The sequence below is a fragment of the Electrophorus electricus genome, chromosome 2 (assembly GCF_041902795.1).
Source record: "Electrophorus electricus isolate QZ-2024a chromosome 2, ASM4190279v1, whole genome shotgun sequence".
In the NCBI taxonomy this organism is placed as follows: domain Eukaryota; kingdom Metazoa; phylum Chordata; class Actinopteri; order Gymnotiformes; family Gymnotidae; genus Electrophorus; species Electrophorus electricus.
Genome location: NC_137498.1, coordinates 41,369,750 through 41,396,411, shown reverse-complemented (window position 1 = coordinate 41,396,411; position 26,662 = coordinate 41,369,750). Strand labels below are relative to the sequence as shown.

At 42.9% G+C, this 26,662-nt stretch overlaps 1 protein-coding gene across 1 annotated transcript; it reads right to left on the bottom strand.

The window, feature by feature from the left end:
- Nucleotides 1–1,780: 1,780 nt before the first annotated feature.
- Nucleotides 1,781–26,621, bottom strand: glcci1a (glucocorticoid induced 1a). Its single transcript, XM_027023362.3, has 8 exons — nucleotides 25,634–26,621; nucleotides 16,288–16,439; nucleotides 11,527–11,622; nucleotides 7,447–7,587; nucleotides 6,490–6,639; nucleotides 5,854–6,064; nucleotides 5,282–5,402; nucleotides 1,781–5,172 (listed from the first exon to the last, which is right to left on the bottom strand). Exons 1-8 carry the CDS (start codon nucleotides 26,037–26,039, stop codon nucleotides 4,824–4,826), a joined length of 1,626 nt encoding a protein of 541 aa, XP_026879163.2. The 5' UTR covers nucleotides 26,040–26,621; the 3' UTR covers nucleotides 1,781–4,823.
- Nucleotides 26,622–26,662: the final 41 nt, after the last annotated feature.

Genomic DNA, 26,662 nt, shown 5'->3' with positions numbered 1-26,662 from the left:
AAAACCAAAACCCTGTGGAAAAATACACTCAACTTAAATAGATGAGAAAAGACCTGATGACAACCTAAAACATCTTGTACCCTGTCTAATAGTCTGAATATGTTTGAAGTACATTAACACTGAATGGATTAACATTGAATGGACTATAAGCAGAATGTGATTCATTTGACATTGCTATGTGGCCTTTAGTGAGTCTTGACCAGCATACCTAGTGCCTGGATCCCAAAATCCCAAGAGAGGGGAAATTAGATTAGTCAGGAAACAGTGATCATTTTCCTCTGCTCTCCAGACAGTAATAAGGGCATCTGCTTTGCTGTCTGGATGTTTTGATCTTGCAGTGTATTAGTAGTGTGGAGTTTCAGGAGTTAGAGATTGGTCTAATGCATCTGCAGACCATCAGCTCGTGGTCTGCAGTGCTCCTGGCTCTTAGTGTCTGCAGGAAAAGGGAGCTTATGCAGGTCTTCTGGGCTCTGGTGGTAAAAAAACAAGCTATTTTTCCCACAAGATATCCTGACGTGGTATGTTGTTTCATAACACATCCATGTGAAAATTTGTTATTAAAACAGAGCACGAATCCACAAATTTATGGAGCAAAACTACAGGCTCAAGAAGCCAATTAATTGTAGTTCATACTAAATATCACTGAAAAGAATGATGACACCAGATTCTTTCTTCAATATTTAACTGATTGCTTTGACCGCAACCATACAGAACCAAACAGTTTTGCTTTTGTGGAACAGGCTAATTTGTGCAGCAAGTTTTTTCCAACCATTTTTTTCACTGATCAAAAACACCTTGCATTCAGCAAAAATTCTTAAAAAAAAAAAAAAATCGTCATTACGTCATGGGGGGCGAGAAGTAAGCTGAAATCTGCAGGCTGAAATGAGAGGTGAAGTCTTGCAACATTAGTTTGCACATTTCACAGGTGCCAATTTTGTTAGACTACTGCCAGTATTTTTGCAATTATTCTGCTAAAAAAAAAAAAAAAAAAAAAAAAAAAAAAAAAAAAAAGATCTTATTCCCCATCCATCATCAGTTATGCAACAGTGGCACAAATGGAGCACACTGACCAAGGTTTAGCTTCATTAAATATCCCCTTAAGCAGAAAAAAAAACCCACCTAAAACAGTGATACAGATTTTTCCTCCCGAAAAACACCATCAAGGACTAGAATACGACCAATAGTCAACAGTGGACTCCTCTTGACTGCTGCTGACGGTCTAACACGCAGCCCTTTAGATCATGTGACATGTACGTGCGTCTCATGCTCCCGTCTAGAATTGATATTTTACCGCCGCCTGCTGCATACATTACGCTACTACAGCTACACAGTAGCACTATAATGGTAGATAGATTTATCAAAGGATCCAGCACGGAAATCCAATTATGCCTAACTATCCTAAATAGTTTTTTTTCTCTATTTTTTTTTTTATAGGGAATATTCCTTTATCAATTTTCTAGTTTAGTGGGATACAATTTTAAATTCTTTGGTGATGTTTGAATCAAACACAGTATAAACTAAAATCATTATTGTACTTTACTTGAAACTCTCCCTCAGTGTCCAGAATTACCAAATTTACTCAAGTACTTCGGCCTAAAACTAAATAACCTTTTTATTATTGATATTAATAAAAGGTAAAACATTCAAAATACACCTGATATGTCATTGTAAATACATAAACCCCAGTATCAAAAACATTTTGCTGTATGCCAGAAACACTCTAAATAGAAATAACTAATACTAGGAAGAACCTGCTTTGAATAAGCATAAGGAGACAATATTTTGATTCTGCTAACTTTATTTAAATAAGACACAAGATCTTGAAAAATATGAAACAATTAGCCACATCAGGCTAAAGAAAATAAAGTTGTGGCTTATTTTGTCTGTTGAGAGTCACCAGACATGAACATCAGACACATGTACAAGTGCTATGTAAGCTGTTTAGCCCAAGGCAAAGGCAGCAGCACGGCGACGATAAAGTGAAAGCACAGAGGCAAAAAAACAAACAAACCCAAAAACCAAAAAAAACAATGACAACAAACTGTTGCTGACATTAATGATAGTCTAACTGCAGAGAGTGATCGCTACAGAATACAGAGACAAACAGAGGACAGGAGTGTGTTCAAACTTTAACTGTGGCTGGGGTTTTTTTTGTTTTGGCTTTCTTTCTCAAGGGGATTCTGCCTCTAAAAGCAAAGTTCATTACCCTTTGACACCAAATGCCATTCACATTTGGGCATATTCTTGACTGATTGGTTAGTGGTTACAACAACACAACTTTATTGCCATTGTGCGCGTCTGGACAAGAAGCTCAAGGGTGACCTTCACCTGATCTGCAAACTCATGTTCATGCAACTAAACAATGGATTGCTGGCAATGTGCTAGCAGTGTGCTCTGGTAACAGCAACAGTGCTGGTATTTGTATCGATAGATGGCTGCATGCTGTCTGGGCCACAGTCTCAAAACTACGCAACGCAATGGCGAGGACTCCATTGTTCAGCACGGAACGTTAAGACATTAAAGCGATAAAGCATTTCCTTGTGTTCGTTTTCAAACTTGATAAATTACCTTTATTACTATTGCACACATTTAGCTTACCAAATGACAGCAGTGACTCGACAGACTATTGATCTCTGATAAGGTGCGAAATAAAGAAATGGAAAAAAAGTGTTAGTCATTTTTAAAGCTGTTTTACCTAAAATGCAAGTTGGTGGCCAGTGACTTTGTCGATACGGGTAAGAAATCAAAACGTGTTGGGTTCTGCTTTAGTCGAGCAGTGTTAATATTCCAATGACGATGCTGTTTGATTTTGACCAAAAAAAAAAAAAAAAAAAAGTTCTTCTTAGAGAAGGTCAATGAAACTACCCTTTTACCCCCTTTATCTCCTTGGAAATTTGGCTGACGTGAATTGTAAAATAATGCCCACCCACAATCAATCAGTGCCAAGTGCAGGCAGCCTGCAGGCCAACAGATGAAGATAGTGAGAGGAGATGTGAAAGAGAAATCCGTGGAATCTGCACTGCACCTGCATGAGTGTCACGTCTGAACACTGGGATCCAACAGAAACCTTTACGCCCAATGCCAATTTAGAAACCTGGGCTTAAACTGGCAAGACAGTGAGATTATAGTCTGGTGGTAGACACGCACTCTTCTCAATTGGGAGGACAGCACCCCTTTAACCATACTGTGTAGCATAATAGAGACCGGGGCGGTGCAACTACCCTTTAAGCATGACTGCCATCTCCGGAGCATTGCACAGTAGCTCACGGCCACACCTGCTCTCCTAAGAGCCAGCAGCACAGATCTGACCTTGAAGGCAATGCAGAATAGAACCTTCACCGTCAGATTACTGCCAAGATGGCTGTGACAGCTGCAACTAATTTTGTCCCATATGAGATCTCATTTCCGTTCTTCTGAGGTGACGCTAAGCGTTTGTCACAGAATGCTGTCAATGGATTTGTAGTGCCCTTCAGATCCTTCCAAAACTGCTGGTGACACCTGGAGGCTCACGGATAAGCCAGAGTACTCTTCCTAACATGGAATGTCACAAGTACCTTTTTTGTAGGAAACCAAAAAACTGGTTAAATGTCAAATAGCTGGGGGATTGGGTAGGGGGTGATTTGTGGATGGGTGCACAGTACATTCCAAATTACCTGAGTTTAAACTCCGAGTAGCGCACCTGAAGCGAGGCTATAAATGGATACTGTGCAATAACTCTGGCCTTCTTGTAATTAATGTAATTTTTACCTTATTTTAAACTAGTTTTGCATTTAAACATTTTAAAAGTTTCAAAACCTGGACAGAATGTAAACAAACTTCTGAAGAATACAGTATATCTCTCTTTTATCTATAATATACATAAAGTAATATATGCTTTTCAAATCAAAAGTTTTTTTTCCTCTTATAATATATCTGGCTATATATATATATATGTATATATAAACACACACACAAACACACAAACATACATACACACAAACATACACACACACACTAACATACACACACACATACACACAATATATGAGATAGCGAGAGGAGAGAGAGAGAGCTTATTCATACTGTGATTGTTACTGAAACAATCAACATACTATCAGCTTCAGATACATGCTGCTGACTATATTAAACCCCTCGTGTAATTTCACTGTTTTCACCAGAATGACTGCTGTAGGTGAAAAAGTAGTACCGTGCTTTGTGCAGTCTGATTATCAATGCCAATATGTGCATCACTTTGCTTACGTTTGACAATAGTGAATCTGTCCACATTAGCATTATGGAAAAAGTGAATGACCCCAAAAGAGCAAATCTAAAATGCTTGGAATGTAACTGAACTTGATCAGAAACTATATAAATAAGACTTAAAAACAGCTCACTTACACCCCCCCCCCCTTTTTTTTTTAAGGTTAACAGTAAACCAATATTAATTTCATGTTTGCATATGTTGAGGTCCAGAAAACCAATATCTATTTCTCTATTTCCATACTGGTCATATATACCCATCACCAGCTGCCCCTCACCTCCACCCATTTCAACATCAGCCTCTCCGCTTGCCCAAAGCGTGACATTGCCCCCACACTTTAATCGTTCATTGCTGTTGGCAGACCATGCTTAGGAGAATGGTGTGGACACGAAGACGTGATTTGTGTGCTTGGGGCCTTGCTGCGATGCCATGCAGACACAATTTCAGCACAATAGGTAGGGCCCTCCCTTCCGGGAGGCGGGGCTTAGGCAGGTAGCGTCTCTCTAGTTGGCCGGTGGTGGCGGTGTAGGGTAGGGGGGTGGTGGACGAAATGCGGCATCACAGAGACCAGCTCCATGTAAATCTAGCCGACTGCATAGTTCTGAGGCTGGGCGGGGCATTCCGAGGGTGCCTCCTGCCGATGTGCGGGAGGGGCTATGGCAGATTCCGGGGGGTCATCTGTGCTCGTACTAGTAGAGACCTGAGTGGGGTAGAGGGGTGCAAAGATACTTGGTGCGGTAGCAGCGGCTCCGAGGAGGGGAGAGCTAGGTCCCGGCCCGTGGGAGGAAACCTCTTCTTCCGGCTGGGAGGCAGAATGTTGCTGCAGAGAGCCGGCGAGTTTCACTGGGCAGAAGGCGGAACCAGTGGGGTTGAAGTTTACCTTGTTTTTGTCAGGGCAAGAGAAGAGGGGAAGACTTGCCGACTGTCTGGACCTGAACAAAAGAGAAAACCGTCAGTGCAGTGTGTGTGTGTGTGTGTGTGTGTGTACACATACAAGTATAGAAAATTACCAGCAACCTCCAGAAATAAAACCACACTCACGTAATTTCCTCAAACACTTTAATCTTCTCACAGCCCTCTGGAGGCTCTCGCTTGAACATGTAGCTGTTGTTGGGTTTGGGAGACGAGGCGAACTTTGGGAGCGGGGAGCTGCTGCCGCTGTCTGCAGTGCAGATTCACAGGCCAAAATCTCACTTACACAGAGCCATCACCAAACCACACACTGCAGTCCAACACGTGCATTAACGGAGCTTAAAAATACGCATTATTACACAATATGTGCGTTAGAACTCTTTAGCTATTCATTCAATAACCTCTCCACAATAAATCACAATGTCCAACTATACACAAAAAGATAAACAAGCTAAAATGCTGAATCTGCAGAGAGGTATATATTTTCCAGCAAAGGCAACATCACCTCATTCAAGTACAAGTATGCAGTGATGTGAAACAGTGCAGAGTCAGTGTGCCGGCAGGTTTTCACTCCAACCGTTATCACCCCTTAGAGGCCAACTGGTTAAACAAGTGACATCACCTGCAGCTACACAAGACCCTCTGCAGATAAGACTGGACACAGTCCCAAAACAGTGACCGCATGAGCGCAGGAACCCGACCTTTGTCACGCTCGTCGAGGGGCTCGTCCGCGAAGTAGGGGCTGCCGTCGTGGGAGCCGTGCGGGCAGGCGGGCGAGGGGCAGGGGGAGAGGCTGGAGCAGCTGCTGGAGCGGCCGGGTGCCAACGGCGTCTGGGTGTCGGCGCCACGGCTGCTGCTGCTCCGCTGCTGCGGGGGAAATGGAGCGCGGCGGCCATCGGGGACCTCCAGCGCCTGGGAAAAGGGGGAACGGAACGGGAGCAAGAGGAGGAGGGAGAGAGAACGAATGAGGAAAGGGATGGGGAGAGAGACGAAGAGAGAATATATCAAGCATGCCCAGTCCCCAGTAGCCACTTGATTCCCTAAACAGTACAAGTTTATGAGTATGTGAACCTCCAAAAGGCACGCGTGTGGCATATTGCCTACAGCACCCCCAGAATAAGACGTCTCTAAGACTTCATTTGACAGGGAAAAAGCGAGCGCGTGCGTGTTCAGTGGTCGAGACATACGCAAGTCCTTCCCACAAGTAAAAGCAGAAATTCACTGATGTAAGCCAAGGCTCAGCATCTAAACGTGCGTTTGACTTTAAAGTGTTAAAATACTTCAACTGAAATGCCCTGGTCTTCCCGTGAATGGTAAAGAAAGCCTCATTCAGAAACCTTGAGCTCCTCTTTCTCCCCGTTGTCTTTGATGAACACTTTCTCCAGCTCGTGGTTGATGCCCTCCATGCTACTAGGCACTCTGGATATGGTGGCCTTTGGCACGGTGATGCTGGACAAGGGCATCTGCGCCGGCTTTGACATGAGTGACTGCAGGGAGACACAGCGTGTGCATGCACATACAGGCAGTTAGAAATGCGCATACAGGCCTGGTTAAAAACATCTAGCACCTCACAGTGCTGACGTAGAGGAGGCGTCATTCTATCAACATGATTGTGACCCAAAGATCCCCAAAAGCAAAAGCAATCATACGTGTAAGTAAAATTTTCTTAACAGCCCTCCCCCCCACAAAAAAATGGAACAGCACCAGAATGTCAAACACCTATACCTATGTGTGGTGGTGTGTTCTACCCACACACCAGGGCTTGGTTAGCTGTGTTGAGAATACTACAGATGACAGTATGTTTGTGTGTGTGTGTGTGCTCACTGATGCTTGGTTAACTGTGCAGATGGTATAGGGTGAAGGTGGGAGTGTACACTCACCAGTGCTTGGCTATGTTATTCGATATTACTGGCTGTGTGTGTGTGTGAGTGTGTGTGTGTGTGTGTGTGTGTGTGTGTGTGTGTGTGCGCGTGCACGCACATGCTCAGTGGTGCGGGATTGGCTGTGCAGATGGTACAGGATATACATGGGGGTGTGTGTGTGTGCACTCCCCGGTACTTGACTGTATATGTTGATGGTACCGGCAGTGTGTGTGTGTGTGTGTGGTGGGGGTGTGTTTTGGTGATCACCACCACTTGGCAGGCTATATTAGTAGTACTGGCATTGTGTTTGTGTGTAAACCAAAACTTGGCAGACACTGCTAATGGTACAAAGGAAGTGTGTGTGTGTGTGTGCTGCTTGGATGGCTATGTTATTGGTACAAGCTGTGTGTATGTCTCTGTGTGTCTGTGTACCGATGCTTGGCTGGCTATGCTGATGGTACTCGGAGTGTTGATGACAGAGCAGTGTAGGGGAGACAAGTGCTCCCTGCTGTCCCTGCTATGACGACCTGACCCCTGCTTACTCCGCTGCAGCTGTGACCGGAGGTCAGCTATCTGAGAGAGACAAAAAGAGACAAATGAGTGTATAGGTGTTTGAAGGTTTTCTCAAATGGGATCAGAGGATTTATGGTGAACCGTAGACCATAAAAGGGAGGTGGGCTACAAAATGAGTTATGAACAGACACCAGCAGTTTAAGTAACCTTCCTGTTTGCATCCTGTTGATCACTAGCCTCAAAACCTCTCAGTAATACCCACACAGGAGCACTTAAAGTGGTGTCTCACAGAACAGAATGGTCGACAGAACGGGCTGAAGCCAATGTCCTTGCAGGCCCTGCTTAAGAGTTCTTCATTTCTGTGTGTTGGCAGAATTGGTTTCTCTGTACTATCAACACCGATGCATATTGGGGTGGCACTACAAATTCAGTGCTCATGAGCCAGTCATTGAGCCATTTAATGAGCTAAACTGTAAACCGAGCGGCACAGTGGCTCTCTTAGAATGTAGTGCGAAAAGAGGACTGCCAAAAGTGCTTAAATGAAGCACCACAAGGTGGCGCTATAAAACATACAAAAAAGTACAGCAATGGGAAGTACACATAGGAAGAAAACCTTACTGGTAACAGCATGCTGTAAACCCCTTGGGCTACCAGGGCCATTTGTTTGAATGGGAGATCACTACTGAATGTTATAAGGGGCATTCAAATTATAATTATGTCTAAACATAGACAAGGATGTGCATAGGGGAGGTTCTGACCAATATGCTTGTATTTGAAGAGATGTAGAGATTTATTAAGCTCAGCAGACCCAGATTCCACAGGCTTAGATGGGCAGGCATGAGGGACCACAAATCTACCTCTCAGTCATGCATGAACAACACGATCGATTACTTTCAACTTCCACCCTGAGAGGACATGAAAGTGCGGTCATCTCGAACACCATGGTGTACACACCCTCCAAACTTACTATATGTTCTGTTTCATCTATGCTACTTGTAGTCTTGCACATCTCACAGATAAAAGACACACTAGCACTCGGCAGATGATGAAAGTAGGACTGAGACAGACTGTTTTATGCGATTACTACCTCGCATTTGCTCTGTGTATGTTGGTGTGCAATGCTGGGATTGCAGAACGTCTCAGAGAGCTGTACAGAATTTAGAACGTTAAATAACATTTTAAAATATACATAACGCAGAGCATTTTGGAAGCGGTGATCACATCTCAAAGCAAAGTCATAGAGAAACTACACATTACAAAAAAATTCAGTGATTTATTTAGCATTTAATGATATATATTTGCTGCCCAAAATATCTGAAATACTACATGATCCTCCAACCCTTAGGGATCACAGCCAAAGTGTCACTGTCACTACTGGGACAACCTTGGTGTTAACCTTCCATGTTTTCTCCATTTCATGCTTTATTTCTCCTTTCATTCCATGGTATTTTCCATAAATTTCTTCGATTGAATGTTTCCATCAGTCTGCTATCCTAGCGTTTGGTTGGTTTGCCACTATTTGCTTATCCACCTACATCCGGAAGTTATGATGTTCTCTGCTACCCTCTATGGGTCCTCCTATTCGGACTTCAGTGTCTAGCTCATTCGATTCACACACCCCCTACACACCCCCTGATAGCCTGCCAAAGTCCTGTAGTATCACAGCTTCTAATTCTATACTCGTCCACAAAAATGATGAGACAAATACACAGACACCCCTTATAACGGACCACTGTTGAAAATGACCTACGTGTACCCATGGACCTATGTGCATTAACACACACAGGCACTGACGACATCAGGGACTCTGTTGTTAAATGCCGAAGTTGAGTTCATGAAAATATCCCTTATAAACATTGAGAAATTACAGGGAGAGCCAAATGGAGAGAGGTGAAATACACAGGTAGTAAGGACACAAAATGGAGCAGCATAGAAACTGATCAACGCAGGACAAATCAGTGAGTGTTAATATACAGGGATTCAGACTCTACTGCAGCAGGCAGGTGCATGCTCTATTTCAACCTCTAGACATAGCAGGACAAGTCAGGACAAGTCCAGACAAGTTTTGCTCCCAAGTCTTCAGTGTCAATAGAACTGGTTAGTTAGTATTTCAACATTTGGTCATTTCACTATAGTAACAGGGAAAAAAAAAAAAAAAAAAAAAAAAAACTGTAAACAGAATATTTTTCTTCAAAAGTGGGATGTAAGCATGTAGAAGGTCCTTGCTTATCAGTACAGGACCTACGAGAAAAACAGGTCCAGGTGTGGTAAATTACTACTGCATTATTCTGTCACTGAAGTTTCATCCTCTGAGCAGACTATATTTGTTTGCTGCCTGCTGGGTGATGAAGGGGACCCTCCTCACACTGACAGTAGAGTGGCAGTCAGAAGTGCCTGGCCCACGTTAACTGAAACGCACACAACTGTCATAGCAGTAGAGGGGAAACCTGAAGGGCCCCTGTATAATGGCCGGGTATAGGTCCTGCCTTTCCCCATTTATGGCCTCCAAGGAGTTACAAGACATGACTGATGTCAACTAGTGTATACTGTAATGGATATTAATAGTTAATATGGAAGGTTGTTGGTTCAAGCTCCACCACTGCCAAATTACCACTGTTGGGCCCCTGAGCAAGACCCTTAACCCTAAATTGCTCAAGTTGTACTTAAGACACTTTGGATTAAAAATATGGATTAAAAAAATGCCATAAATGGATTGTGCAGGTCATTTATTAGAAGGACATGGTCAGGAGCTCACATGAGAAACACGTTTAGTTAAACAATGCCGGCCGATGTTGCTACAACTGCACTGCCACCGCAAAGCTGCTCTTCACAAACGGTGCAGCATTTTGTGAACTCCCCAAACGCTTCACTGAACAACCTACACAAAATTTTGCAGGTGCAACAACTGCAAAACAGCCAAATTTATATACAGCTGTATTTACATTGCACCACCTTACATGTTTACACCATCAGAGCGGGTTGCTTATACTTATCATATCACAGCTATGACAGCACTACCAAAAAAGTACGCAGAGCCAGAAGAGTGTCATGTGCACCTCAGCCATGTGAGCACACAAACACACACACACAGACACACACGGTGCGATATATCTAATTCATGTCACCCTAGAAGTGATCCCAATCAGACATCAGCAGGTACTAGTTACAAATGAGGTACTCCTAGCTCTTATGAATGAGTGATCAACTGCATACTTTATTCTGTGACCCCCACCCCTGGCCTAACAGATCATAAATCTACACTGGCTTTATTGTTCTGGAGTTTGGAGTATCAGGAGATGCCATAAACCATGTGTGCACGAGAGTGTTCATGTGTGTGCGTGCGTTGGGGGAACTGTAGTTGAATAAGGAAGCGTGCCGTTACAGGGGATACAGGCTCATCTCCGTCTCACTGCACAGGCTGGGTGGGGCTGAGAGACTGTGATAAATCTGCTGAAACTGCGGCTAGCACTACCGCTAGCACAGCACTAGCGGCACAGGAAGTCTGCAGCCACACAGGAAGTTATATATAGCAGCAAGTGCAGGCAGAGAAGGATGGTTGTCTAGGGCTGCCATCCTTTTACAGAACTGCATACAAGGGCTTTTATGTCAGACCTCCTCCCTCTGTTTCTCTCTATCACACACACACACACACACACACACACACACACACACACACACACACACACACACACACACACACACACACACACACTACATATGAGCAGCTATATCCACCATTGTACAAAGATGATCATTCCATAATGAAAAGTGCCATCCTCTGCATTTTAGTGACAATAAAACTCCATGAATAGCAGCAGAAAGGATGACCACACAACTAAGACTGCAACTCCCAAAGCTGCATGCACTGGCAAACGTGGGTATGCAATTCAGATGAGGTGCACAAGCTGTGAAACTAGCAGAACCACTGTAAGCCTAAACAATCACATTCCACACACACAAATTATGAGCATGTTATGAGTGCCTTATGAGTGCCCATACCTCTTTGAGGTGGTCAGCACTGCCCCACGATGCTGAGCGTTGATGTGTGCTCCTGTGCTCGTCCTCGCCTGTTTCCTCAGTCCAGCACCCAGGAGTCTGAGTAGACAAAACTGCACTATTTACTTATGTTTGTTTTGTGCTGAGAATGCTGTGATTAAACTAAAAACACCCACAATGCACTCATTTGGAAAGACTAGGGTCAATAAGAATACTCACCGCATGCAATACATTTTTTGTGATTTGAGGGAAACTATTTGTATATTGCAATATTTTGAAATATCAGCTTTGCAAAGCCTCATACTGCGATAATGATTAAACACACAATATATTGCGACACACATTTATGAAGTGAATGAACTTGAGTGAGGTCTATAAATGCCACTGCCTAGCATGATTACAAAGTTATTGTACTCAAGCACAGTATTATAAAAGAAGTTGACATCCACTGATGACCAGGCATAGCAACAACAACAACAACAACAACAACAAAGGTTTCCCCCTGGGACAAGGGACAAGCCATGTACTGTAAGGAGACTTTAAAAGGGTTCCTAAGGTCTGACAAAGGAGACCACTGTGTGTTTGTGCACGCATGTGTATATAGATTGCATGGGTTCCATCATACAGAGAAACTACACTGAATATTGGAGGAAGGGAGCACAGATGTGTGGATGGACAGAATAAATAAATGCAAATAAAATAATATGACCAGGCAGGCCAGCCGAACCATGTAAGCACTGAAGAGGCATGTTTAGCAGTGCCCAAGGGGAGAACTGTGGTCACAGCTGTGGGCAGGAGCGCAAACACCGAAGTTCCTCCATTCATCTGGGGCACGGACGTCACATTTCAAAGGCTGGCCTTTTGGAAATAGATCAGCGCCAGGCCCAGACAGGAAATGGAGCAAGGGTTTTTTTCTCCCCTTAACCACTACTCTATTCATTAAAAGGCAAAGAATAAAAATGTAACCTGGGGTAATTTGTGAAGGTGGCTATTGCCGGTTCTGTTCAGAGGGGGAGGCATGAGTGAGAACACCTGCGATAATGCGACTCAATCTTACACCCTATACTTCCAACACACAAACACACACACACACACACACGTGCCCACGCCCACACACACACACACACACACACACACACACACATACACACACACACACATACACACACTGCTCTGACACAGTGGCTGCAGCTTGCTCAGGACAGAATGAGAATACCAAGGATGAAAGGGTTATGGCTAAAGTAATTAATTAACTAATTAAATATATAATTTAAAAATGTTAAGCCAAGGAGCACTGCTGCAAATGTCCCCACATTTACCCCAGGTTATATTTGACCACACATAGTACATTCATGACAGTACTATTTATTACTGTTAATGATTACATAAACAGTTTAAATGGAAGAATTGAGTTGACTTGTGATGAATACATGGTTAGTCACACAAACTCCAATGTACGTACAGTATCATAGGAAAAGGGGCTTTAGATGCAATGTGTGGTGCACGTGTGCTAAACTTACAGAACACACTGTTATTATAGCAGCAGGTAAATGACCTAGAGTACATTGAGACCAGACAGATCATAGGTGCAATTAATGCATTATTTAAATTAAACTAGTTTCCAGTGAACTGCATGTTCATAGCTTTGAACAGGTCCAGTTTCATGCAGATTCTGGAATCATAAAAATCAGCAAATCCAAACAGATGTGCAAGATCTGCTTGCTAAATCACACCCACAGGGGGGCTAGGCAGAACAGTGACACATGGAAAGTGAAATAAAACCTTACATTATACTAGAAACATGCACTGGTTTTATTCTGTCATCCTGACAGCCTAAAGCTAATCCAATTATGAGCTTGGTTTCAGGTACTGACCATCTTTGACTGTCTCTCTTCACCTGGTACCAGTAATTTTTTGACCAATTAAATTTTGTGATCTTGATTCAGATCCACTTTGACCACGTGATCCTAATTAAGAAGCTGTACCAAGGGACTGTGCTACTGTAAATACCTCCAGCTGTACAGGCCTGTCCAACAAAGTGACTGCACAGCTTTGGTTTCTGTGTGCACTAGGGAAAACAGGATGCATAAGGTCATGTGAGATGTCTTCAACTGACACTTCTCACTGGCTTCATAACCCTGGGCTTCAAGTAGTAACAGGCTTCTTAAACCAACATCACAAATAACCAGTACTGAATGCCAGAACCAGTACTGAATGCCAGAACCAGTACTGAATGCCTGGAAGAGAGCACAGTGAAACCCAATATGAACCTAATATGCTAACTAGATGGGCTACCGTTATGGCCCATTGCTCATTTTCAGGGCAGCCCATGTTTCTTAAAGCTTCCCACAAGACAAAGCACAGATGTTTAAGCACACGTTTTCAAATAAGAACAAACAAACAAACAAACTCTCCTGATATCTCAGCGGTAAAAGGTTCCTACACATATGTTCTTCTAAAAATCAGATGTGCTCAGACGTGTTTCAGCTTAGCAGGAACTCTCCAGTGTAGACAGAGGCATGGCAGGTCTACAAGGTCCAGTCAATGATGCATAAAGCAGAAAAAAGGAGAAAACATCGCAGCAGTAGTCTCTCTACCTACAACAGTCGAGGTCTCTGCACACCGGGGCACAGCAGGTCAGAAGTGCATGTACCGAATCCCACAATAGGCAAACTGTGTAGCTGGGAGGCATTGACCTGGCTAAACTGTGAAATCTCACCCTGAGAGCTGCAACAGGTGGCAGGTAGGATTGTGGGAGCATGCTGATCTGTGTCAGGGGACACACCTCCTGGCAGGTGAACCTAAACAGACTCCATGGTAAAGAAGACACCTGTGCACATCTGACTAGCATTAGCTGGGTTTACATGCACACTTTTTGGTCATCTGACTGAAGATTTCGGGTCAACTGTTTACATGGCCTGTGATCCAATACGGCCTGGTGTTTACATGCACTGACGCATTACATCGGAACATCTGTGTGGCACACACAGTTAGAGTGCACTGTAAACTGTAGGTGGTAGTAGTGTGTCAAATGGTTCCTAATCTGCCATAAAACCCAAAGAACAAGAGATGAGGATGTAATCCTCTCAATAAGGCAATGACATCATTGATAATGTTGAGTTAGATAAGGGTTGGAGTTAAAAAGGAAGCTCTTCGCAGAGGTCACATTGAGCCTATAAGCCACCATTTTGAGAAAAGTACATCACCACAGGTGTACATTCAAGACACAGAGCATGCGCAGGAGGTAATGAAACGGTTAAAACTACCGCTCTGCAATTTCAATCAGTTTGGGTCTTTTTATTCTGACTGAGGTGTTTATATGAATCAATTTTAAAACCAATAAAATTGGGTCTTAAAACCTAAAGATATTAGGCTGTCTGTAAATGCACCTATTGACATGCAGCATTTTGCTTCAGACTGGCATATATAAGCCATATTTTATTTGATATTGGATTGGCTACACAAGATTGGATTAGATGGATGGTTGATTCTTGCTGCAGGAACAAGATCAGATAGGGGGTGGAAGCTGAAGTTCCTCCCAGCCACTGACAATTTCACACATTTATCAAAGAACCCAAAGTAGAGGTGGATTTTACTATTCAAATCCAAAACCTCCTGTCCACTGACAGAAATTGAAATACATCAACGTAAACCGTAACCTTTTTAACCCCAGTAGCTCTGTTTCTCAGTCATGGCCTGCTGATTGTATCTCTACAAGTCGGAGTAGCATGGAAGAACAAGCACGTCTATCGCATGGAATGACTGTGTGTCCCAGTTCATGCGCACAGTTGTCGGGAGGACAGCAGTGTCTAAGGTTAGGATGCTAGCAGCACAGGACCAACAGTCCTAAGTATATCAAAACACTGCTGCATACCAACCTAGTCACCTACGCAGAAGGTTGGGCATTCATCTCTAAGACTCTCAGTGGGATTGCATATTGCATGTTATCTAAAGCACCCATCAGTCATCAGGCATAATCACGTTCCTCATTTTTAATCAACTCAAATAAAAGGTTGCACATACTTTCAATATGAAACATGAAGCTTGTTATTCATAGGTGGTTTGTTTTTATCCTCTCAAGAGGATCCCTTCCACTTTGAAAGCATTTGGCAACATCTACTTTGTATTTCATGAATGCCATTTACAGAAGGGCTTCTTAGGGACCTTCTCAAACACTATGACACAAAGCACAACAAATGGCAACAGGCAAACCTGACTGTCAGTGTGAAGAGCTTCAATCTGACTGGTGCACCCGTGTTCTAAATATTGATACACTCACTAGTTCACTGTGTTAAGAACACTTATCAGCTCTCAGTATAGTTAAAACCAGTGCAATTGGAATGCACTCGAGCCTTCTTGATAGTCCAAAGCTGAGAAACAAAGCTGAGAGACATGGGTTACTTTTCTTTTTTTTTAACAGCATAATATAATTCAGCACCGTTAAAAACAGGCAGATGTATTTAAAACGAAACTAATGTTTCTAAACAAGCCAGGATGGCCTAAGCAACAGCTAATAGACTCCTGGGACTGAAAAGTCCAGTGAAGTGTGCACTATTGCACACTATAATTTTGGCATACTACAAATTCTACATGCTAGTTAAACACCCTACTTAAAGCGTAAGTAAGCATATTAGACCACAGTCAGGCACTGGTTACACAACATTAACGAACACACATGAAAAAATAAGCCTTTGAGATAGGAGACGAAGACTAACAAATCTGAATAACCCCAAGGCATGGAAGCAGGTTGTGCAACTTGCCTACCTGTGTGGACTTGTCTCTTGTGCACGAGGGGTAGTGCACTTGGGGGTCACGGGGCCACTGGCCAGACAGGTAGAGCCCAGTGATTGCACCCAGAGAGGAGGTCCGCCTGATTGGTTCAGCACTCCGTACCTGCTGGGCCTTTGACCTTTCCACTGAGACAGCAAGAGAAAAAAGAGAAAAAGCAGAGAGAACACATGGGTGGCAGAAAGCGAAAGAGAGAGAGACAGACACACACACACACACACACACACACACACACACACACACACACACACACACACACACACACACACACACACACACAACACACTTTTAAAGTTTAATAGGTTGTTCTGCATTTGATTGGTACCTTAGTTACAACTGTACAGTTAATCGTTAATCCAACAGGTGCAATACCCATGTTCCAATTACTGTGATGATGGACCACATCACATCACAACATGCCTAAATTAAGACAATCAGTAAACCAATTTCTTTTCATATGCTCAACATAGGCTTATGTACTAGCTGCACTGCATCTTTGTCCTGGGGTGTGTTGGGACTGTTGGAATAGTTCATAGCTCTGCTGCAATACTGAATGTAGACCTTGGCTGCAGGAGTTCACTGTTTGGGAACAAGGACGACATCTACTCCCAAAGCAGCCCAACACCTGATAAAAATACCTCGGACTCAGTCTCCCTGAGACGTGGGGAGAACAGAGGTCAAGGTTGTACATGCTGTCAGCTCCTGACAGCCCAATCCCGGTAGCATTCCACCAGAGCAATGATGTCGTTTACACCCACGTACTAGACGTCATCAGCAGTAGCATGGAGCTTTTAACCTCCATCCCCGGCCGACACGGCACTGTGACCCAGAGCGATATCCAACACTGTCCTGTGTTCCACCATCACGAGCCAACCCACCTTCCACTGGCATTAACTGCACATTCCCAATTCTCACCTACCTGATGGGCACTTGATTGCGTTTTTCCCGTGCTCATAAATGTTTTTCACTCCACTGCACACTTCTGTGGGGAGGCTGGAGATAAAATAACGCTTTTGTTCCTGGCCCTGCTCACGTCTCCCAGGATGATCACCTCCTGTGCGGGTCAATACAGATCCGTCTGTCTCTGGACCGGCATGTTGTTCTAAGCTCGTCGTCTTTATTTTTTATTCATTCCCAGAAAGCTGAAAAGGTTCACACGCCCACTGCAATTATCACGGCGGTGTTCGTGGCATGAACACTTAATCACTGGGTGCTCATCACAGCAAATAATAGGATGGGAGCACAGCTGGAATTCAGCTGGGAGTGTTTGCATTTGGAGCTGACAACTGCACAGAGTTCCAAGTTGTTCAACACAGCAAGTGGAAATAAAATGGCAGTTTTTCAAATTATGCTTTTGCACTGTGTGTGTAGGTTACCCCCACTGCATTTTCTAAAGTTTTTTGTCCAATCTTGGCTCAGTGCTGAAGGATAAACACTGCAGGCAGCATCAGTGTGCTTAAAAAAAAGTGCTACCTCGTGAATGCACTCAAATCTGCCTACACAGCCACTACTGTACCAACATATGACCCACAACACTCAGTCAGCTTTCTGCTGTCACCAGTACCACAGCCATAACATTAACAAGACATCTAGACTTTACTTTCATTTTCCCATGGCTTGAGAGCAACAGCTCAGTCAACAGACATTTTTAACTACATGTATTTATACTAGTATACTAGTTTAGGAAGTTGAGAAAGTCCATTTGAAATTTCCCAATTAGCTACACGTTGTACAATTGGGATCAAGCACACTGTGAAGCTTGCATCTGCTGACTCAAAAAACTGTTTCAGAGACTGAAAAAACAATCAAGGTCTCAAAAGGTGGAACTGTGACCTTTTGACCTTTTGTGAACATGTGATCTTTTGGGACAGAATGCAAAATGGAGTGTTGCCATGGTCAAATGCAGGGTGATCTGGAACAACTGCACAGAATCATAGGTGTTTTTGGAGGACAAATTTAGCCATGGTCATTATTATGAATTAAATCTTTGTCTAAAACTACATTGTAGACACTTATTCATTAACAATTCTGTTTAGGGCCAGTTAACATGATCTATGTAACACTAATTTATCTCCAATTCAACCATTAGTAATTTATCCTTGAATCATTTTTACTGCCTACACATTCACCATGTTCTTTTCAAAAAGTTCAGCTTAATTAATTTTCAATTATGCAAGCATTATAGAGTGCTTGCTGACCATCTAAGTTGTGTGGTCCAAGCTCCGGCCAAAGCTCCAGCACCTCACTTTAGTGAAATTGTCATCTAAAACCTTAATTTTCTCTCATCCACTGATTTACAAGGCTTTTCATCTCAGAAACACAAATTGCTAAAGGGTGCTTCCTGAAAGCAGACTCGAGTCATGTGAAAGGGAGATGTCATAAAGCAAACCATTTGCAAACTATTTGCATTTAACTTTGGCTCTCCCTGAATAACACAATATTCACTAGCTCATTCAAGATGTTCTGTGTTAAACAGCAACTGATGGAGTTTTTAAAATCATTCCAGGTTCCATGGCACATGTGAAATTAACAAGTTTTCGTACATTGCCGGTTCCATAACATTACACACACAATTCCTGTCAACACCATCTCCTCTCTGACTTGGCCTGACATCCATGTCAGAATACAAGCCATCCAAGTATGAGGCATCTCTTGAAAGTGTGGCACACAAGGCTTTGAAAACATAGAGGCATCTCAAGCTTAACAAGCAGGACAACATGATGGATCATTTCAAAGCCAACAGCCTGAAACGGTGCCTTTTAGTGAAATGGGGCCCTTTAGTGAAACGTCCACTACGCGACGACCTGAAACAGTGCCCTTTAGTGAAACGTCCACTGCTCAACATTGTGCGTCCAGTTGCTTTGCTGATTTCTCACAGCTAACCAGCAGGCATGGGTAATCTCTGAGTGTACCTGCTCCACAGGCCTTGGAGAGTGACGCGAGTTAGCCTCACATGACATATCCTTACACAGAAGGCGGCAGAGGACGAACTGGCCTTCTCTTCCAGCTGGCCCAAAGGCCTCACAGTGGGTAGCTCTGAATGTGGAGAGCATTTGCTTCCAGGGCCTTGGCTCTGACCAGCTTTCCTCTCAGACCTTGTTTTTTTTCTTGGGTTTCCTGAGAGCAGATGAATAGAAGTGCGGATTCCTGCCAAGATCCCTTACAGGAGAGCATCCCGACACCCGCACAGTGGGGAGGGGAGTGTGCAAGAGGAAGCGAGAGAGAGACCCCAACTTTAGGACTCATGTCTTTATTTTGCATTTTTTGCACACAGTGCAAGCGCCACGTATGAGATAATTGACCTTTAACATAGATCACTCCACAGACAAAGAGAGAAGGTGTGGGTGGACAGAGTGCTAGATTTTGCAATTAACAGTGTGGTTATTCACACCTCGAACAAAAGCAATTCCATTTTTCTGATGAAGGGAAAAGTAACAAAGCACCTCATGGCTTTTTTACACCTAAGAAATAAGCACCAACATTAGACACCAGATAAGAAGGCATGTGTACATTTCTACAACTGCAAACAGTAAAGCAAGGGGTAATTAAAAACTGATCACTCTGTGGCAAATCCCTCCCACAGTTGTTGGTTATTTTTTCTTGGCATTCAGAATTATTTGTCTGGCATTTTTTATGGTGTTAATGTGAAAGCATGCGCAATTACAGACCGTCATAGGCATCTGTTTCTGATTCTCTGTGGACATCACAGCAGACAACAAGCAAGCCAGCTCACTGAAAACGTGCTCATAACCCTGCTAAAGTAGCACAGAGTCACAACACACAGGACCTCTGTGCAAAATACAGGAAAACACTCAGGGTCTGGTTGGCCTTCAGAGAGTTTTTCCACATGAAAGAACAACAAGAACTGACCAAGACACAGGCGATATGCAAATGTGAACTTTCTCCCTCAAAAACACAGCAAGGTCTTCTCAGGCCTTGAACTAGCTCAGCCGGTTCAGCGCTGCAGGACACAAACATAAACTTGGTTCCTCACCAATCAGCCTGCTTTTGCATAAGTTCATTTACAATTGAAAGAGGAAAAAAAAAAGCTATAAGCAGCCTTAACAGCGTTGTTAGCCCTTTTCATATCCGAGGTTAGCTGTCCTCATGAAGTGGGCACAATGACTGATAAAGTTGTAAACTTTTAATCAGATTCCAATATGTGTGATTATTTGGTGATATTATAATTGTATAATTATAATGTAATGAAAAAGGTATGTTTACTGGGCTACAGCCCTTATGCTTTCAGAAGAGCTGACAATGTTAAAAAAAAAAAGTGGCTTTACCAGTTCATGACTCAAATATCAAAACAACTAATAAACCTGTGAAAACCATAGAAAACTGTTGTATTCATACAAAGGCCATGAAGATGTCAACAACAAAATAGAATTTTAAGTAGCCTCGGTACACAGTAGCTCAAAATCAACTATATTTTACATAGAATATTCCTTCAATTCTCTATTTCTCTATTTGTTGTTCCTGTTGCACAAAGGTCACAACAAATAAACGGCTGCTAGGAAGGCCACCAATGCAGTTCTCCAAGCTGAAGGCCATGCAGAAGGTACAAAGCATGTCAAAACACTTATTCAGACAACGACGCTAAGCATCAGAGTCCAACTCGCCACTCACCACAGAGAGCAGAGACGTAATGGGCTGCACAGACACTGGAACGATTGCCTACAGAACAGAACGTTCCAAAACCAAAATTATTTGGTAATATTTCACATCCCTCTTCATAAATGGCTTTGACATACCCTCCCATATCACTAGAAGCAACCACTAACCCTTCACCTCTGATATAATCTAAATTTCCTTCTGAAATTCTGGGTGTTACTATAATTTGTTACTAAAATGAGAATTAAAATAAAATGACATTTATGCAATATTTTGCAACTATTATCAAGTTGGAAAGTGTAAACTAATAATAAAAAAACTATAATAATTATTTTAAAACTACAAAGTAGTTTACTAGATAAATAATAGATGTACAGATTTTGTTAATGTTTAGCTCCATTTTTAATAAGAATCACAGTAAATTCCAGCTAATCACTGTATCACTCGCTCTGACTATTGCAGTTTTAACACCCTTAACCATATGCAATGAGTGGATTAAATGCTTCACATAACAGCCATGCAAGATAAGATGTGTCAGAAACTTTAGGTTACTGATCCAGGTGCAGCATTTGTAGCACATCATATCAGATTGTTGTTGTACAGTACCAGTATCAAAGCAATTTTCCACCAAGTTGTTAACATTGTCTAGCCTAGACATAAGCAGCTTAGCTTGACGGGAATGACAGAATAGCCCTACGGAGAGGTCTACACACGGTTGTGCAGCCATACAAACAGAAACACTAATACAGGTGGATTCTGATAGTGATACTATGTCGCCCAAATTGACGATTTGATTGGTGCATCCTTAACCAATGGCACCCTTTCTTTTTCTCTACAGCCCTATAAAAGCAAAGCGCCAACACATGCAGACTCACAAAACACAAAAGAGGAAGTAGATGCAATGAATTAATACCATGATTAATGTAGCGTTAAGATAAATTTGTCAGCATAACACTGCAACTGTTGTGACTGTCAACTTCGTGTCCGTGGAAAACCTCAGGAACCTTACTGGAGCAGACAACAGGAATTGCCATGACAACAATGAGGCCTCAGACTTCTCTGTAAAGCCATGTAAAGAGTTCCATGATCCAACTCTGAGCTCATTCATCTATACAGCTAACCCCACACCAAACCCTGCCACTAGTCTATACAGGCTCAACATGTTTACGCTGCTAAGATTCCTCGAGTGGATCAATAAGTTCTTCTTCACCAACAGGGTGTGTATCTGTGTGCCAAATTCAAGGGAACTTTAAAAACAGATATATTTAAATTAGCTCTGTGTAATATCAATATAGGTACAATACTGCAGAGATGAGAAGAACAGGGAAATGCATCACAAACACAGTCCCTTTAAGAGTGAGATACACTGCTGCTCAGTACATGAGGAAATTAATGAAATACCTTATTACATTAATTCCTGTACACTCTCTCTCTGAAGTTGCAGCGATACCAGTTCACTGTAGGGTCACACCAGCACTGCCTCACTCTCACAATGCAGTTAGCATATATGCCATCTCGGATCTCAGTGTATGCACTGTAAAGCCAAAATTAAACCAAAAAAAACAAAACAAAAAACCCCAAAAATAAAAGCGATGCAACACAGTAACTTAATAAACATTCTGCCACCCAATACTCTACAACTGGAAGAATGAAGAAATCAATTTATGAAATGAGCATTTAGTTACATTTATCATTAAAGCTATCTGAATAAGCAGGCACATCTAACTGGATCACAAGCTCATAAGCGTAACATCATGATCTTGTATTCATTGTGCGCACACAAATTATTTTGTATTCTTGCACACACACACACACACACACACACACACACACACACACACACACACACACACACACACACACACACACACACACACACACACACACACGTTTTAGCACATATAGTATAAAACCTTGGTTATGCAATGGTGCACACTGCAAGACTTTATGTGTGCACCTTGTGGGTGTACACGATGATTGAACTGTCTACATCAATTGCACTCTGTTAAAGTCACTCTTGCTGTGGTACTCATCAATTCTGTCCTGAGTGTACATAAAACATGCTTGTTACACCACTGCAGTAGGCCTCACAACATATTCAGGTTACAACTCAACAAGAAGGGCAACTATTAGTGTTTGAAAACCAAAGCCTGTAGGAGTTTTAAGATAATTATCTGAGGTATGAGACCAATTTCTTATATGTTTCATAGGTAGTGAATGCCATTTCATTTTAGATTTTAAGAAATTAAAATGAAGGCAACATGTATGATGTTATTACTTTTATATTTCTGCCAAAAAGAGAGAGCAGTAAGCAAAACGATTCATCCTGGTTTACAAAGCTGTGTTACCTCTAACTACCTTTTATTGCAATACTATTTTTTTTATTGTTATTTATGGGGCAATGGTTCAAACATGCAAGTGTGAAAACATAACAAAAAAACCCTCTTTAGATGGAAATAGGCCAACCTACTGGATAGAAACTTGCTTAGAGTGATACTCAGGCTCACCAGAGCTCATCATAAGAGAATACAGAACTAAAGACCAAGCAGCACATTACTCACACATTGTCCCCTGTGTATCAGCAAGGTTTTACTGTAAGGGAAGTGTGAAACGGACCAGCACCAGTCAAGCGAGCGTAAAGACTAAAAATATTAGTAAGCTAGTCAAGAAGGGCCAAAGTTTCCCAGTGTGATACAGGGGTGTTCAGCAGGGAAGGTAGCCACCGCGTGAGACAGCCCCAGGGCTCCGTCCAGCACTACATATGGGTTCACCTCTTAAAGTTTCAGAAAAGGTCATGTGACAGTAGGCAACCCACATCCCTTTTCCTTAATGCCTGCAGCACTTGGCAGGCCTTTCCAGCATCATTCAACCGAGACCATGAACGCACAGCTGTGTTGACATGCTCACAAGTGACTAAAACAAACAAGATGGCAGACTTGAGACCTAGCCCTTCTCACCTCTATGTGCGTGCTGTACACCACTCGAAAATTCTAACTCCACAAACACAGCCATTCCCCCCCCCCCCCCCCCCCCGTGACCCAGAGTAAACCCTCTCTAATGTGGAGGCCGACGCAGTTATCCAACATACATCAACAAAAAACAAAAATCACTCCCCTAGCTAACATGACCATAACTACTCACACATGGGAGCTCTCATTGCAGGATTCAGACTATACTTCCAAACTGTGCCTACTAAGAAGGGGTGACCTAAGAACAACAGAACTGGTTTACTGGACATTTGTCATAGAGCCATTTGGCTGGGCGGCTAAATAAATAAATAAATAAATAAATAAATAGAAAAAAATCACTTCAGCTGGACCCTTACAAGATATACCCTACTCAGCTCACATTCAGAGCCTCTAAAAACCTTACACTGCAGGGTGGCTGGCGTTAGGTTAAAAACAAAGAACGGGGTCATTATACACATGAAATGCAATAGGCAGTAGGTACATTTTTTTGAAAAACAGATTTCATGATTGGTAGTAAAATCAACAACATAAAAATTTGCCATTATGTGAAGAAAATATTCCCAGGTGTTTTAAACAGGTGGCCCCTTAATAATGTGAACATTCTTGTTATTACTGATGTGTTCACCCACAAACAAATCTTGGAAAGCAAAGAGCATTAGTGTCAGTTACTCTGCATCTAGAAACACAGTAAAAATAAATAAAATGTCTTTGATGTTGAATCACCAGGCATCCAGTCGATGATGGTGAATATGACGCGACACCAATTCGTTCGGTCCACCTCATCACAAATGCATCATTAGGTTATTTTTGAAATGGCTGAGCACGGACATCAGTATATGTAGTTACAATATGACTGCCTTCTTAAATTCACAGAAAACATTACAACCCCACAAAATGTCTTCGTCTCGTAAAATCACACACATTAAACCTTCATTAAAATGTTCACAGCTCGTAGGAAAAACAGTACAGGCTACAGCACAGATCCACGACTAGGCCTTATGTGGCTATAGTCAACCTTCAAATTGCGTACGTAATTCCTTCCATCCATCTGCCTGTGAACAACGGCTCACTGGGTAGAGACATCCTGAGTAAATGAAGCCTTCATTCCGTTACACAATACGGCTGACGGTGATCCGTGGAGAGGTTTGCTCTATGCATTTCACTGCTCATTGTGCATTCACTGAAATTATTACTCAGCAACCCTGCAGGGAAGCTAATGTTTATATGGCTAAAGCTAGCTATCTTAGCCACGGCGCTGCGGGCAGAACTAGTACAGCCCTAAACGATGCAAAAACGCTCCCGGCATACCAGCGTCTTATCTGTGTCTAATCATGTCATGTCTGTGGTGGATGAACGAACATCTACGTGCCTAGGGTAGCTCCATCAAATCAGTAATTGCACAAGAAACAAAATGCAGACCAAACAGACAAATGAAAATATTCATCCAAATCCACAAGAAAGACAGAGAGGTCTACACAGCGTATCCTCGCTGGCTACCAGGCTACAGATTTTCTCCGATATGCGTCAGCTGTTACATACCTATAAATGAGGGATAAATGCATTCAATCGTTGAAAAAACAAGACCCCACCAACAGTTTGACCCAATTATCTGACTAGCCTAGAGCTAACAATTAGATCTACGGAAGGGTTGATTGAGTGCAAAAATAAAAAATAAAAATAAAATAGACATTATATGAAACGCATATAGCAAATAACAAACGCATAGTCATGTTATTTACCTCTGAAAGCAGGTGAACTCGTGCAGCGCTCAGGTGAGCCCTTGCTGTCAGGTGGGGACCGTCTCTGTCGCGTGACCGGCCAAGCGTCTACTGAGCCGTTTCCAACCGGGTTCGCGAGCGGCAGCTGCGCGGGGACAGTGGGACTGCAACCGGACGTTATCGGTAAAATGTTGCTCCCGACCGAGATGGAGGAGGGCGAGCGGGTTGGGCTGCGCTGATTTCCACGCAGCAGCTGGTAGGGCACCGTGGCACGAATGGGCTGCAACCGGCTCCCGTTGCCACCGCCGCCGCCGCCGCTGGTGGTGCTGCTGTTACCGGCGGAGGCGGGCGAGGTGGTGGGGGTCCCGTCATTGCTGCGTTTGGCCCGTTGTTGCGGCTGAGCTGAATTTAATAACGTTTTTGACATGATTGCAACTGCACAGCCTGCAACCGGTCCCGTTGGAAAAGTACAGCAACCGCAAAACTACCTAAAAGATTTTCTTTTGGAATATAGTTTATCTTATGTAGATAGTGCTGTCTAAAATACAGTCATCAGACATAATTTTAATAAGCGTGAAGCTTAGTCCATAAAACGAAAGCACCTTTTAAGTTAATATAGGTTTTATTGTACGCTTGCTTGTTAGTTAATTCACTGGGTTACATTTTAGCAATGTAGCTAGCATCCTTCTTCGAAAAAGCAGTGGCTCCGTTTAATATCTGCAACAAATTCGCTTACAAACTTATAAGTTATACTTCTCTTATGCACGAGAGAGGTACTGGTACGAGTTGGACGAAACTAAGTTTACGCTGAATAAGCGCTATCCTCATGTCGTCAGTCTCGACTCCCCCCGCAGCCTAAACGCTGCAGATTGGTGGGCAAAGATGGAAAAACTGGGCTGGTCTTCACGATTGACTGGAAATGCATCCAATGGGTGCTTTTGAAGAGTCCACACAATGCGCGCTGTGCGCGTCGTCTGAACGTGGAGAAGCAGACTCACAAATTAACCAGGCCAGTGCGTGGGTGATGAGCCCGAATGATGATAAAGCCTC